The 13,302-nt window shown below is 47.8% G+C and overlaps 1 protein-coding gene across 4 annotated transcripts in view; it reads left to right on the top strand.

Moving 5' to 3' along the window:
* Nucleotides 1–13,302, top strand: part of CHD6 (chromodomain helicase DNA binding protein 6) — a 522,916-nt gene that overhangs the window by 366,549 nt on the left and 143,065 nt on the right. For all 4 annotated transcript variants that reach the window (XM_063960191.1, XM_063960189.1, XM_063960190.1 and 1 more), the window contains one exon: nt 7,447–7,550. In XM_063960191.1, coding sequence (XP_063816261.1) covers nt 7,447–7,550 — 104 coding nt within the window. The remainder of the gene's footprint in view (nt 1–7,446; nt 7,551–13,302) is intronic.

Genomic DNA, 13,302 nt, shown 5'->3' with positions numbered 1-13,302 from the left:
TCACATCAGGGACGCTGCAGCATATTTAAAAGAAGCTGTAAGGGATATTGGCCTTTTGGGTTCAAGGGCCAATGCCATGGCGGTCTCAGCAAGGAGAGCGTTGTGGTTACATCAATGGAATGCTGATGCTGACTCTAAGAAGGCGATGGAGTCTCCACCGTTTAACGATAGGGTCTTGTTTGGCGACGGCCTCACGGACCTGGTGTCTACGGCTACCGCGGGTAAGTCTTCATTTTTACCTTAAGTCCCTGCACAGCAGAAGAAATCGCCTCACTATCAGATGCAGTCCTTTCGGCCCAATAGATTCAAAAAAGGACATGGGTCCTCCTTCCTTGCTGCGAGGGGGAGAGGGCGGGGAAAAAGGTCACAAGCTGTGGCAAGTTCCCAAGAGCAGAAATCCTCCCCGGCTTCTACCAAATCCACCGCATGACGCTGGGGCTCCTCTGAGGGAGTCCGCACCGGTGGGGGCACGCCTCAAACTTTTCAGTCAGGTCTGGGTGCACTCGGACCTAGATCCTTGGATATTAGAAATAGTATCCCAAGGGTACAAATTGGGAGTTTCAAGACGTGCCCCCTCACCAATTTTTCAAATCAGCCTTGCCAGCTTCTCTTCTAGAAAGGGAAATAGTAAGCGCTGCGATACTAAAGTTGTGTCAAAATCAAGTGATTGTCACGGTGCCCCCATCACATCGGGGGGAAGGGTTTTATTCGAGTCTGTTCATGGTCCCGAAGCCGGATGGCTCAGTCAGAACAATTCTGAACCTAAAATCCCTCAATTTATTTCTAAAGAAATTCAAGATGGAATCTCTACGTGCAGTGATCTCCACGCTGGAAGAGGGGGATTTTATGGTATCGGTCGACATAAAGGATGCATACTTGCATGTCCCCATATTTCCTCCGCATCAGGCTTACCTAAGATTTGCGGTACAGGATTGTCATTACCAATTTCAGACGTTGCTGTTTGATCTGTCCACGGCTCCGAGGGTTTTCATCAAAGTAATGGCGGAAATAATGGTTCTCCTGCGCAAGCAGGGAATCCCAATTATCCCGTACTTGGACGATCTCCTCATAAAGGCGAGGTGCAAGGAGCAATTGTTGAAGAATGTTGCCCTTTCACTGACGATTCTACAACAACACGGGTGGCTCCTAAATTTGCCAAAATCTCAGTTGGATCCAACGACACGGCTCTCGTTTCTGGGTATGATTCAGAATTGCAGAGAGTTTTTCTCCCAATGGAAAAAGCTCTCGAAATACAGAACATGGTAAAACAGATTCTGAAACCAACAAAAGTATCAGTTCTTCAATGCACTTGGTTGCTGGGGAAGATGGTGGCGGCCTACGAGGCCATTCCGTATGGCAGGTTCCATGCCAGGGCATTTCAGTGGAACCTGTTGAACCAATGGTCCGGGTCTCACCTGGACATGCATCGGAGGATAATTCTATCTCTCAGGACCAGAATCTCCCTTCTGTGGTGGCTGCACAGTTCTCACCTTCTGGAGGGGCGCAGGTTCGGGATTCAGGATTGGATCCTGGTGACCACAGATGCAAGCCTCCGAGGCTGAGGAGCAGTCGCACAGGGAAGAAACTTTCAAGGAAAGTGGTGGAGCCAAGAAGTTTGTCTACACATAAACATTCTGGAATTAAGATACATTTACAACGGCATACTGCAAGCAGAACATCTTCGAGGTTTGCCTGTCTTGATTCAGTCAGACAACGTGACAGCAGTGGCGTACATAAACCGCCAAGGCGGTACAAGGAGCAGAGCGGCGATGGCCGAGGCCACGAAGATTCTTCGCTGGGCGGAAAGACATGCCAGCGCTCTGTCAGCAGTCTTCATTGCAGGAGTGGACAACTGGGAAGCAGACTTCCTCAGCAGACACGATCTCCATCCAGGAGAGTGGGGTCTTCATCAAGAGGTCTTTGCAGAAGTGACAAGTCATTGGGGAGTTCCTCAAGTGGACATGATGACCTGGAACATGATGTTCCAGGTCAAGGGACCCTCAAGCGATATCGGTGGACGCCCTGGTGACACCGTGGGTGTTTCCGTCGGTCTGTGTGTTCCCTCTACTTCCACTTATTCCAAAGGTGATAAAGATTATAAGAAGAACAAGAGTTCAGGCAATACTTGTTGTTCCGGACTGGCCAAGGAGGGCCTGGTATCCAGATCTTCAGGAGTTGCTCATAGAAGATCCCTGGTCTCTTCCTCTACGAGATGACCTGCTACAACAGGGACCGTGGGTGTATCAGGACTTACCGCGGCTGCGTTTGACGGCATGGCGGTTGAACGCCAAATCCTAGCCCGAAAGGGTATTCCCAGTGAAGTCATTCCCACACTACTTCAGGCTAGAAAAGAAGTAACGGCAAAGCATTACCACCGTGTTTGGAGAAAATATGTGTCTTGGTGTGAATCCAAGAGGGCTCCTACGGAAGATTTTCACCTGGGGCGTTTGCTCCATTTCCTACAAGCAGGTGTGGATGCGGGCCTAAAGTTAGGCTCTATTAAAGTACAGATTTCGGCCTTGTTGATCTTTTTTTCAAAAAGAATTGGCCTCCCTTCTGGAAGTTCAGATCTTCGTAAAAGGTGTGCTACACATCCAACCTCTTTTTGTGCCCCCTGTGGCACCATGTGACCTTAATGTGGTGTTGCAATTCTTGCAATCGCATTGGTTTGAACTAGGGAGGCCAATCCCGGGATCGGCGGGATCCCGGGATTTAGGCCCAAAATTGCCGGGATTTGAATCAATCCCGGGATTGGAGCCTCCAATCCCGGAAATCACGGGATTGCATTGCGCATTTGCAACGCAGCAGCGAGGGAGGGTTGGTGTAAGTAACTTACTATTAGGCGGGCGGCAGTATTAGGCGGGCGGCAGCCATGTACACAGACCGCGGCGGCATTTCAAATGTAGCGCCGGCCGCCAGCCAATCACAGCTGGTGGACCGGCGGCCAATCAGGTAAGCGGCCGCAGCGGCTCCTGATTGGCTGCCGGACTGCCCGTTCTGACTTGCTGACGGCCAGCACTACAATTTGAAAGGCCTCCGGCGCGATCAGCGCGTCTTGTCCATGGCTGCCGCCTGTCTAATAGTAAGTGTAGTTTAACTGACACCAACCCTCCCTCACTGTGGTGCTCGCTTCAGCCTCCCTCCCGCTCCGCTTCCTACACCCTCCAGCGCTGCTCCCTAGTCCCTACACTACACCCACCCTCCAGCGCTGCTCCCTAGTCCCTACACTACACCCACCCTCCAGCGCTGCTCCCTACAGCCTCTGTGCTCCCTACACTCTTTTCCACTGCCCTCCACTCCCACTCTCCCTGCTCCCTACTACAAACCCGGGATTGAGCGTTTTTCAATCCCGAATCCCGGGATTGAAAAAACGGCCCGGGATTGGCCTCCCTAGTTTGAACCTTTGCGCAAGGTTGAGTTAAAATTCCTTACTTGGAAAGTGGTCATGTTGTTGGCCTTGGCGTCTGCAAGGCGAGTGTCTGAGTTGGCGGCTTTGTCTCACAAAAGCCCCTATTTGATTTTCCATGCTGATAGAGCGGAGTTGAGAACTCGTCAGAAAAGTGGTTTCATCTTTTCATGTTAACCAGCCAATTGTGGTGCCAGTGGCCACTGACGCCTTGGCCGAGTCAGTCTCTCGATGTGGTTAGAGCTTTGAAGATCTATGTTGCCTGAACGGCGCAGATTAGGAAAACAGAGGCTCTGCTTGTCCTGTGGGCTCCCAACAAAATTGGGGCTCCTGCTTCTAAGAAGAATACAAACGAATAAACAGAAAAAGACACCTGTCCTTATCTGTTATTCTTCCGGCGCTGATAGCAGTTAGTAATTAATTACATAAAGTGCATCAATAGCAGCTGAGTAAGACAACTAGCTAGGTTGCCAATTAATTGGAGAACAAGAAAAAATATATAGTATACTCTGCGCTATATAACCACTGTATCAGGTTGAACTATAGTGTGCAGTCTGTCATATAGAATAATTGACTCAGTAGAACTGTGAAGGTATAACAATAAATTCTTTATCTAATATTTAAAAAGCGGTATACATTTCATACAGAATAAGCAGCATGTATTAGGCAACAATTAATTTATAATCACAATTAGTATAGCATATAATGAGATAAGATATCTTTGTTATATTACTAAAAAATGAATGAAAGTACACTGGCGTCCCAGTGATTAATAAATGTCTCGTAAAAATAATCACGGCTTTATTTAGTAATGAACTTTTGTATATATTGAGGTATAATTACCCGTGTGCAGATTTCTGTGAGTATGGATAAGCAGGATCCGTTAATATATGTGCACATAGATGGGTATGCAGTTAATTGAACTGATTGAAGCTGGTTTGGAAAAGGCCGTATATTTTTCACGGCTGAATTCTGGATAAAAATGGTTCTTATTGACCTGTGTGAAGATCTCCAAAGAACCCACCTCCTCAAACCGGGTGTTAGACGTCACTGCGGAGGCCAGTAGCAGTCACTCGGTACAGGTGAGCGGAAAACTGGACGTCTGTGATAATGGTAATCTCCTCAAGCCGGGTGTTAGAACTCACTGCAGCGGCCAATATCACTCACTCGGTACGGGTAGATAGAGAACCTGACGTCTGCAGCACAGCACCTGGACGGATGTCAGCGCCCTCGCCGAGAGCCGCTGGCCGGAGCGCCCGGCGTGTAACCAAGCCGTGATGGGATATAGCTGTGAAGATCGTTGGCTGTGAGACCGTTTGGCAAGATAGGTCAGCAGTGATTATATAGCGCAGAGTATACTATATATTTTTTCTTGTGCTCCTGCTTCTAAGCAGACTATTGCGCGCTGGATTTGTAATACGATTCAGCAGGCTCATTCTACGGCAGGATTGCCGTTACCGAAATCGGTGAAAGCCCATTCTACCAGAAAGGTGGGCTCATCCTGGGCGGCTGCCCGAGTGGTCTCGGCGTTACAACTTTGCCAAGCTGCTACTTGGTCGGGTTCAAACACCTTTGCGAAGTTTTACAAGTTTGATACCCTGGTTGAGGAGGACCTCTTGTTTGGTCAATCGGTGCTGCAGAGTCATCCGCACTCTCCCGCCCGTTCTAGAGCTTTGGTATAAACCCCATGGTTCTTGAAGCATCCCCAGCATCCTCTAGGACGTATGAGAAAATAGGATTTTTATACCTACCGGTAAATCCTTTTCTCTTAGTCCGTAGAGTATGCTGGGCGCCCGTCCCAGTGCGGGCTGTATCTGCTGTTTGGTTATAGTTACGCTTATGTTGCGTTGAGTTCAGTCAATCTGTGACTGCTGTTGGTCATGCCGTTGCATGCATTGTTGTTGAATGCCATGTTGTACGGCGTGTTGGTGGTGTGAGCTGGTATGTATCTCACCTTAGTTTAAAATAATTAAATAAATCCTTTTCCTCAAAATGTCCATCTCCCTGGGCACAGTTTGATAATGTCGATTTATATACAGGAACGAAAAGCTATACCTTATACTAACTTAGAATACACTTTACCATAGAGCCGCTGCGGCCGCTAAACCTAGTACACACGCTACGTACTTTATACACTGTTTGCGTACGGAGTCCCGTATCACTGTACGGACTTAGCGTACAAACGCCGCGCTGGGGGTACAAAGTACACACAGCGCGCACACACCCAGAGATACACTTTAAACCTTTACAGTAATGCAATGCAATGCTATTACACTTTAAACCTTATGCAGCAATGCAGTGTGATGCTATTACACTTTAAACCTTATGCAGCAATGCAGTGTGATGCTATTACACTTTAAACCTTAGCAGGGAAAGAAATACACGACACCAGTCTGTAGTTAAACCACTGGGTTCCGACACCACAGTGGATTATTGCTGAAAGGGGGTTACAATATATACAATACAATATAACAGAGTAAATGGCTACAGTCAATGTTACATACGTGAGTGGATTCGCTTGCACTACCCGGTCCGGTCCTCCACCATCTGATAGATAACGTTGTGAGCCTTGTTTCTGACCAGGCTGCAGCAGGCTTTATTTATACAATTCTTCCAAAAGCAATACAATGGATACTGTAATCCCTTTGTCCATTGGACACAGGAATGCACTTTTACAGTACAGGAGAGGTCATAGGTCGGTTTGAATTGGTGGGCGATGTCTGTTCTAACTGCTCTTGTGGGTGGTCTCCTCTGGATTCCCGCCGCATACATAATGTACAGTAAATACCGTTTATATCTATATTCTGCTTCTGCACATAACTATCCGCAGGAACATGCGATCTTCCTCAAACCAACACCGGAATGTTACCCTTAAAATACCCTACAGCTGGATACCAAACACCATCTTATGACCTTGTTCTGTCCCCTCCTATTCTGTAATGGTGAATCCCTTAGTTCTGAAACCATTTAAACTGTTGTTATTTTCTGGTGTGGTGCAGGGGGACTATGTGTACATTGTGCACTATTTGGATTAAATATGTAATGTGTTTTGATAGCTCTCCATGCGTTCACAAACTCTACCGTAAATACCCATACCACGCGCTGATGCGCACGACCGCGGGAGTGACCATACGTAAAATGCGAATATGTGCACGCACAGCAGAACAAGTACACGCGCGGAGGCCATCTGTGTGTTCTTTGTACGTGATGTGTGTACTGCAATATTTTTCGACTTTGACAAGTTCCTATAACTGGAGTCTGGAGGAGGGGCATAGAGGGAGGAGCCAGTTCACACCCATTCAAAGTCTTTTAGTGTGCCCATGTCTCCTGCGGATCCCGTCTATACCCCATGGTCCTTGAAGCATCCCCAGCATCCTCTACGGACTAAGAGAAAAGGATTTACCGGTAGGTATTAAAATCCTATTTTCAAAATACAGTTTGTTTATATATTGTTATATATTGTTTCTAGCATATATATATATATATATATATATATATATATATATATATATACCTCAGAACATAGTTTGAATATAGGAAATGTTGTTTATCTGATTAAATGGCAAATGATGTAGCATTATCTCTCAGAAAAATTTTGTAACTGTGAGCCAGGTTTCTGAAGTTCCAGGCCACATGAGTGTTGAATCAAACTATTTGTTACATTTCTATTTTAAATGACAAGAGAACTTGCAAACTGGTACAGTTTGAGCTCTGAACATGAATGGCCAAGAATAGAGCTTTGATAATGGTCAATAAAACATTTGGATTCATGTATTGTAGAGGCTTAGTTGACTAATTTATAATATTAAAAGTTTTTAATAAAAAATTGTGTCGGGTTCATACATTTGTATAGAAATTAATTTTTCTGCCTGCCTGTGAGATTATAAGAGCCATTCTCAAATGTTAGGTCCTCAGAGTTCTACATTTCTGTAATATAATAGTCCTATTAGGATCCTCTTGTTTGATGTTCTGTTTACAAGTGCAGTTTCCAGAGCTGTGCTTGCTATAAGGCTTTCTATACATGTTTATTTCTGTTGCAGAGATTTGGATATCATGTTACCTGACATAGATTATGTAGAAATACCTGCAGACTGGTGGGATGCTGAGGCCGATAAATCACTCCTGGTTGGAGTTTTTAAGTTTGGTATGTGTTTTACAAATGAGTTTAGATGCATTTATCTTGAAATGTACAAATAGGCCCATTACCTATTCACAGTGAACGCAGACGTTTTGTGTAGTGAACACATAGAAAACAAATATTTTAGTATAGATTTAAGAAACCATGCAATCTGTCTATCTGGTTTAGATTTAACTTTTATTTCTCTGTTGTCCTAGTGGATGCTGGGGACTCCGTCAGGACCATGGGGATTAGCGGCTCCGCAGGAGACAGGGCACAAAATTTAAAAGTTTGACCACTAGGTGGTGTGCACTGGCTCCTCCCCCTATGACCCTCCTCCAAGCCTCAGTTAGGTTTTTGTGCCCGTCCGAGCAGGGTGCAATCTAGGTGGCTCTCCTAAAGAGCTGCTTAGAAAAAGTTTTATTAGGTTTTTTATTTTCAGTGAGTCCTGCTGGCAACAGGCTCACTGCAACGAGGGACTTAGGGGAGAAGAAGTGAACTCACCTGCGTGCAGGATGGATTGGCTTCTTAGGCTACTGGACACTAGCTCCAGAGGGACGATCACAGGTACAGCCTGGATGGGTCACGGGAGCCGCGCCGCCGACCCCCTTGCAGATGCCGAAAAGAGAAGAGGTCCAAAAACCGGCGGCTGAAGACTTCTCAGTCTTCATGAGGTAGCGCACAGCACTGCAGCTGTGCGCCATTGCTCTCGGCACACTTCACACCAACGGTCACTGAGGGTGCAGGGCGCTGGGGGGGGCGCCCTGGGCAGCAATGAGAAATACCTATTCTGGCTAAAATACATCACATATAGCCCCTGGGGCTATATGGATGTATTTAACCCCTGCCAGGTTTTCAGAAAAACCGGGAGAAGAAGCCCGCCGAAAAGGGGGCGGGGCCTATTCTCCTCAGCACACAGCGCCATTTTCCTACACAGCTCCGCTGCTAGGAAGGCTCCCAGGCTCTCCCCTGCACTGCACTACAGAAACAGGGTAAAAACAGAGAGGGGGGGCACTTATTTGGCGATATTAACAATATTTGAGCTGCTATAAGGGGAACACACTTATTTAAGGTTGTCCCTATATATTTATAGCGCTTGGGTGTGTGCTGGCAAACTCTCCCTCTGTCTCCCCAAAGGGCTAGTGGGGTCCTGTCTTCTATCAGAGCATTCCCTGTGTGTCTGCTGTGTGTCGGTACGCGTGTGTCGACATGTATGAGGACGATGTTGGTGTGGAGGCGGAGCAATTGCCTGTAATGGTGATGTCACCCCCTAGGGAGTCGACACCAGAATGGATGGCTTTATTTATGGAATTACGTGATACTGTCAGCACGCTGCAAAGGTCGGTTGACGACATGAGACGGCCGGCAAACCAGTTAGTACCTGTCCAGTCGTCTCAAACACCGTCAGGGGCTGTAAAACGCCCTTTACCTCAGTCGGTCGACACAGACCCAGACACGGACACCGAATCCAGTGTCGACGGTGAAGAAACAAACGTATTTTCCAGTAGGGCCACACGTTATATGATCACGGCAATGAAGGAGGTTTTGCATATCTCTGATACTGCAAGTACCACAAAAAGGGGTATTATGTGGGGTGTGAAAAAACTACCGGTAGTTTTTCCTGAATCAGAGGAATTGAATGAAGTGTGTGATGAAGCGTGGGTTACCCCCGATAGAAAACTGCTAATTTCAAAGAAGTTATTGGCATTATACCCTTTCCCGCCAGAGGTTAGGGCGCGCTGGGAAACACCCCCTAGGGTAGATAAGGCGCTCACACGCTTATCAAAGCAAGTGGCGTTACCGTCGCCAGAGACGGCCGCCCTCAAGGATCCAGCTGATAGGAGGCTGGAGAATACACTAAAAAGTATATACACACATACTGGTGTTATACTGCGACCAGCAATCGCCTCAGCCTGGATGTGCAGTGCTGGCGTGGCTTGGTCGGAGTCACTGACTGAAAATATTGATACCCTGGATAGGGACAGTATTTTACTGACTATAGAGCATTTAAAGGATGCATTTCTATATATGCGAGATGCACAGAGAGATATTTGCACTCTGGCATCAAGAGTAAGTGCGATGTCCATATCTGCCAGAAGAAGTTTATGGACGCGACAGTGGTCAGGTGATGCGGATTCCAAACGGCATATGGAAGTATTGCCGTATAAGGGGGAGGAATTATTTGGGGTCGGTCTATCGGATCTGGTGGCCACGGCAACAGCCGGGAAATCCACCTTTTTACCTCAGGTCACCTCCCAGCAGAAAAAGACGCAGTCTTTTCAGCCGCAGTCCTTTCGTTCCTATAAGAACAAGCGAGCAAAAGGACATTCATATTTGCCCCGAGGCAAAGGAAAGGGTAAGAGACTGCAGCAAGCAGCTCCTTCCCAGGAGCAGAAGTCCGCCCCGGCTTCTGCAAAGGCCTCAGCATGACGCTGGGACCTTACAAGCGGACTCAGGGGCGGTGGGGGGTCGCCTCAAGAATTTCAGCGCACAGTGGGCTCACTCTCAGGTGGACCCCTGGATCCTGCAAGTAGTATCTCAGGGTTACAGGTTGGAATTCGAGAAGTCTCCCCCTCGCCGGTTCCTAAAGTCTGCTTTGCCAACGTCACCCTCCGACAGGGCGACGGTATTGGAAGCCATTCACAAGCTGTATTCTCAGCAGGTGATAGTCAAGGTACCCCTTCTACAACAGGGAAAGGGGTATTACTCCACGCTATTTGTGGTACCGAAGCCGGACGGCTCAGTAAGACCTATTCTAAATCTGAAATCTCTGAACCTGTACATACAAAAATTCAAGTTCAAGATGGAGTCACTCAGAGCAGTGATAGCGAATCTGGAAGAAGGGGACTTTATGGTGTCCTTGGACATCAAGGATGCTTACCTTCATGTCCCAATTTGCCCTTCACACCAAGGGTACCTCAGGTTCGTGGTACAAAACTGTCATTATCAGTTTCAGACGCTGCCGTTGGATTGTCCACGGCACCCCGGGTCTTTACCAAGGTAATGGCCGAAATGATGATCCTTCTTCGAAGAAAAGGCGTATTAATTATCCCTTCCTTGGACGATCTCCTGATAAGGGCAAGATCCAGAGAACAGCTGGAGGTTGGAGTAGCACTAACCCAAGTAGTGCTCCAACAGCACGGGTGGATTCTGAATTTTCCAAAATCCCAACTGATCCCGACGACACGTCTGCTGTTCCTAGGGATGATTCTGGACACTGTTCAGAAAAAGGTATTTCTTCCGGAGGAGAAAGCCAGGGAGTTATCCGAACTCGTCAGGAACCTCCTAAAACCAGGGAGAGTGTCTGTGCATCAATGCACAAGAGTCCTGGGAAAAATGGTGGCTTCTTACGAAGCGATTCCATTCGGCAGATTCCATGCACGAATTTTTCAGTGGGATCTGCTGGACAAATGGTCCGGATCGCATCTGCATCAGCGGATAAAATTGTCGACAAGGACAAGGGTGTCTCTGCTATGGTGGTTGCAGAGTGCTCATCTGTTAGAGGGCCGCAGATTCGGCATACAGAACTGGGTCCTAGTGACCACGGATGCCAGCCTGAGAGGCTGGGGAGCGGTCACACAGGGAAGAAACTTCCAGGGCGTGTGGTCAAGCCTGGAAACGTCTCTTCACATAAATATACTGGAACTAAGAGCAATCTACAATGCTCTAAGCCGGGCAAAACCTCTGCTTCAGGGTCAGCCGGTGTTGATCCAGTCGGACAACATCACGGCAGTCGCCCACGTAAACAGACAGGGCGGCACAAGAAGCAGGAGGGCAATGACAGAAGCTGCAAGGATTCTTCGCTGGGCAGAAAATCATGTGATAGCACTGTCAGCAGTGTTCATCCCGGGAGTGGACAACTGGGAAGCAGACTTCCTCAGCAGACACGATCTTCACCCGGGAGAGTGGGGACTTCATCCAGAAGTCTTCCACATGATTGTGGTCCATTGGGAAAGACCAATGGTGGACATGATGGCGTCCCGCCTCAACAAAAAACTGGACAGGTATTGCGCCAGGTCAAGAGACCCTCAGGCAATAGCTGTGGACGCTCTGGTAACACCATGGGTGTACCAGTCAGTGTATGTGTTCCCTCCTCTGCCTCTCATACCCTTATACGGCAAAGGGGAGTAAGAACGATACTAGTGGCTCCGGACTGGCCAAGAAGGACTTGGTACCCGGAACTTCAGGAGATGCTCACGGAAGATCCGTGGCCTCTACCTCTAAGAAGGGATCTGCTTCAGCAGGGACCGTGTCTATTCCAAGACTTACTGCGGCTGCGTTTGACGGCATGGCGGTTGAACGCCGGATCCTAAGGGAAAAAGGCATTCCGGAAGATGTCATCCCTACCCTGGTCAAAGCCAGGAAGGAGGTGACTGCACAACATTATCACCGCATTTGGAGAAAATATGTTGCGTGGTGTGAGGCCAGGAGGGCCCCGACGGAGGAATTTCAACTGGGTCGATTCCTACATTTCCTGCAAACAGGATTGTCTATGGGCCTCAAATTAGGGTCCATTAAGGTTCAAATTTCGGCCCTGTCGATTTTCTTCCAAAAAGAATTGGCTTCAGTTCCTGAAGTCCAGACTTTTGTAAAAGGAGTACTACATATACAGCCCCCGGTTGTGCCCCCAGTGGCACCGTGGGATCTCAATGTAGTTTTGGATTTTCTCAAATCCCATTGGTTTGAGCCACTCAAATCGGTGGATTTGAAATATCTTACATGGAAAGTAACCATGCTACTGGCCCTGGCTTCAGCCAGGAGAGTGTCGGAATTGGCGGCTTTATCGTATAAAAGCCCATATCTGATTTTCCATTCGGACAGGGCAGAATTGAGGACGCGTCCTCAGTTTCTTCCTAAGGTGGTATCAGCGTTTCACCTGAACCAGCCTATTGTGGTGCCTGCGGCTACTAGCGATTTGGAGGATTCCAAGTTGCTGGACGTTGTCAGAGCATTGAAAATATATATTTCAAGGACGGCTGGAGTCAGAAAATCTGACTCGCTGTTTATACTGTATGCACCCAACAAGCTGGGTGCTCCTGCTTCTAAGCAGACGATTGCTCGTTGGATTTGTAGCACAATTCAACTGGCACATTCTGTGGCAGGCCTGCCACAGCCTAAATCTGTCAATGCCCACTCCACAAGGAAGGTGGGCTCATCTTGGGCGGCTGCCCGAGGGGTCTCGGCGTTACAACTCTGCCGAGCAGCTACGTGGTCAGGGGAGAACACGTTTGTAAAATTCTACAAATTTGATACCCTGGCTAAGGAGGACCTGGAGTTCTCTCATTCGGTGCTGCAGAGTCATCCGCACTCTCCCGCCCGTTTGGGAGCTTTGGTATAATCCCCATGGTCCTGACGGAGTCCCCAGCATCCACTAGGACGTCAGAGAAAATAAGAATTTACTCACCGGTAATTCTATTTCTCGTAGTCCGTAGTGGATGCTGGGCACCCATCCCAAGTGCGGATTGTCTGCAATACTTGTACATAGTTATTGTTACAAAAAAATCGGGTTGTTTATTGTTGTGAGCCATCTTTTCAGAGGCTCCTACGTTTATCATACTGTTAACTGGGTTCAGATCACAAGTTGTACGGTGTGATTGGTGTGGCTGGTATGAGTCTTACCCGGGATTCAAAATCCTTCCTGATTGTGTACGCTCGTCCGGGCACAGTATCCTAACTGAGGCTTGGAGGAGGGTCATAGGGGGAGGAGCCAGTGCACACCACCTAGTGGTCAAACTTTTAAATTTTGTGCCCTGTCTCCTGCGGAGCCGCTAATCCCCAT

The sequence above is a fragment of the Pseudophryne corroboree genome, chromosome 3 (assembly GCF_028390025.1).
Source record: "Pseudophryne corroboree isolate aPseCor3 chromosome 3, aPseCor3.hap2, whole genome shotgun sequence".
Classification (NCBI taxonomy): Eukaryota; Metazoa; Chordata; class Amphibia; order Anura; family Myobatrachidae; genus Pseudophryne; species Pseudophryne corroboree.
The sequence above is the reverse complement of the archived record's forward strand: the minus strand, read 5'-3'. Positions and strand labels throughout refer to the sequence as shown.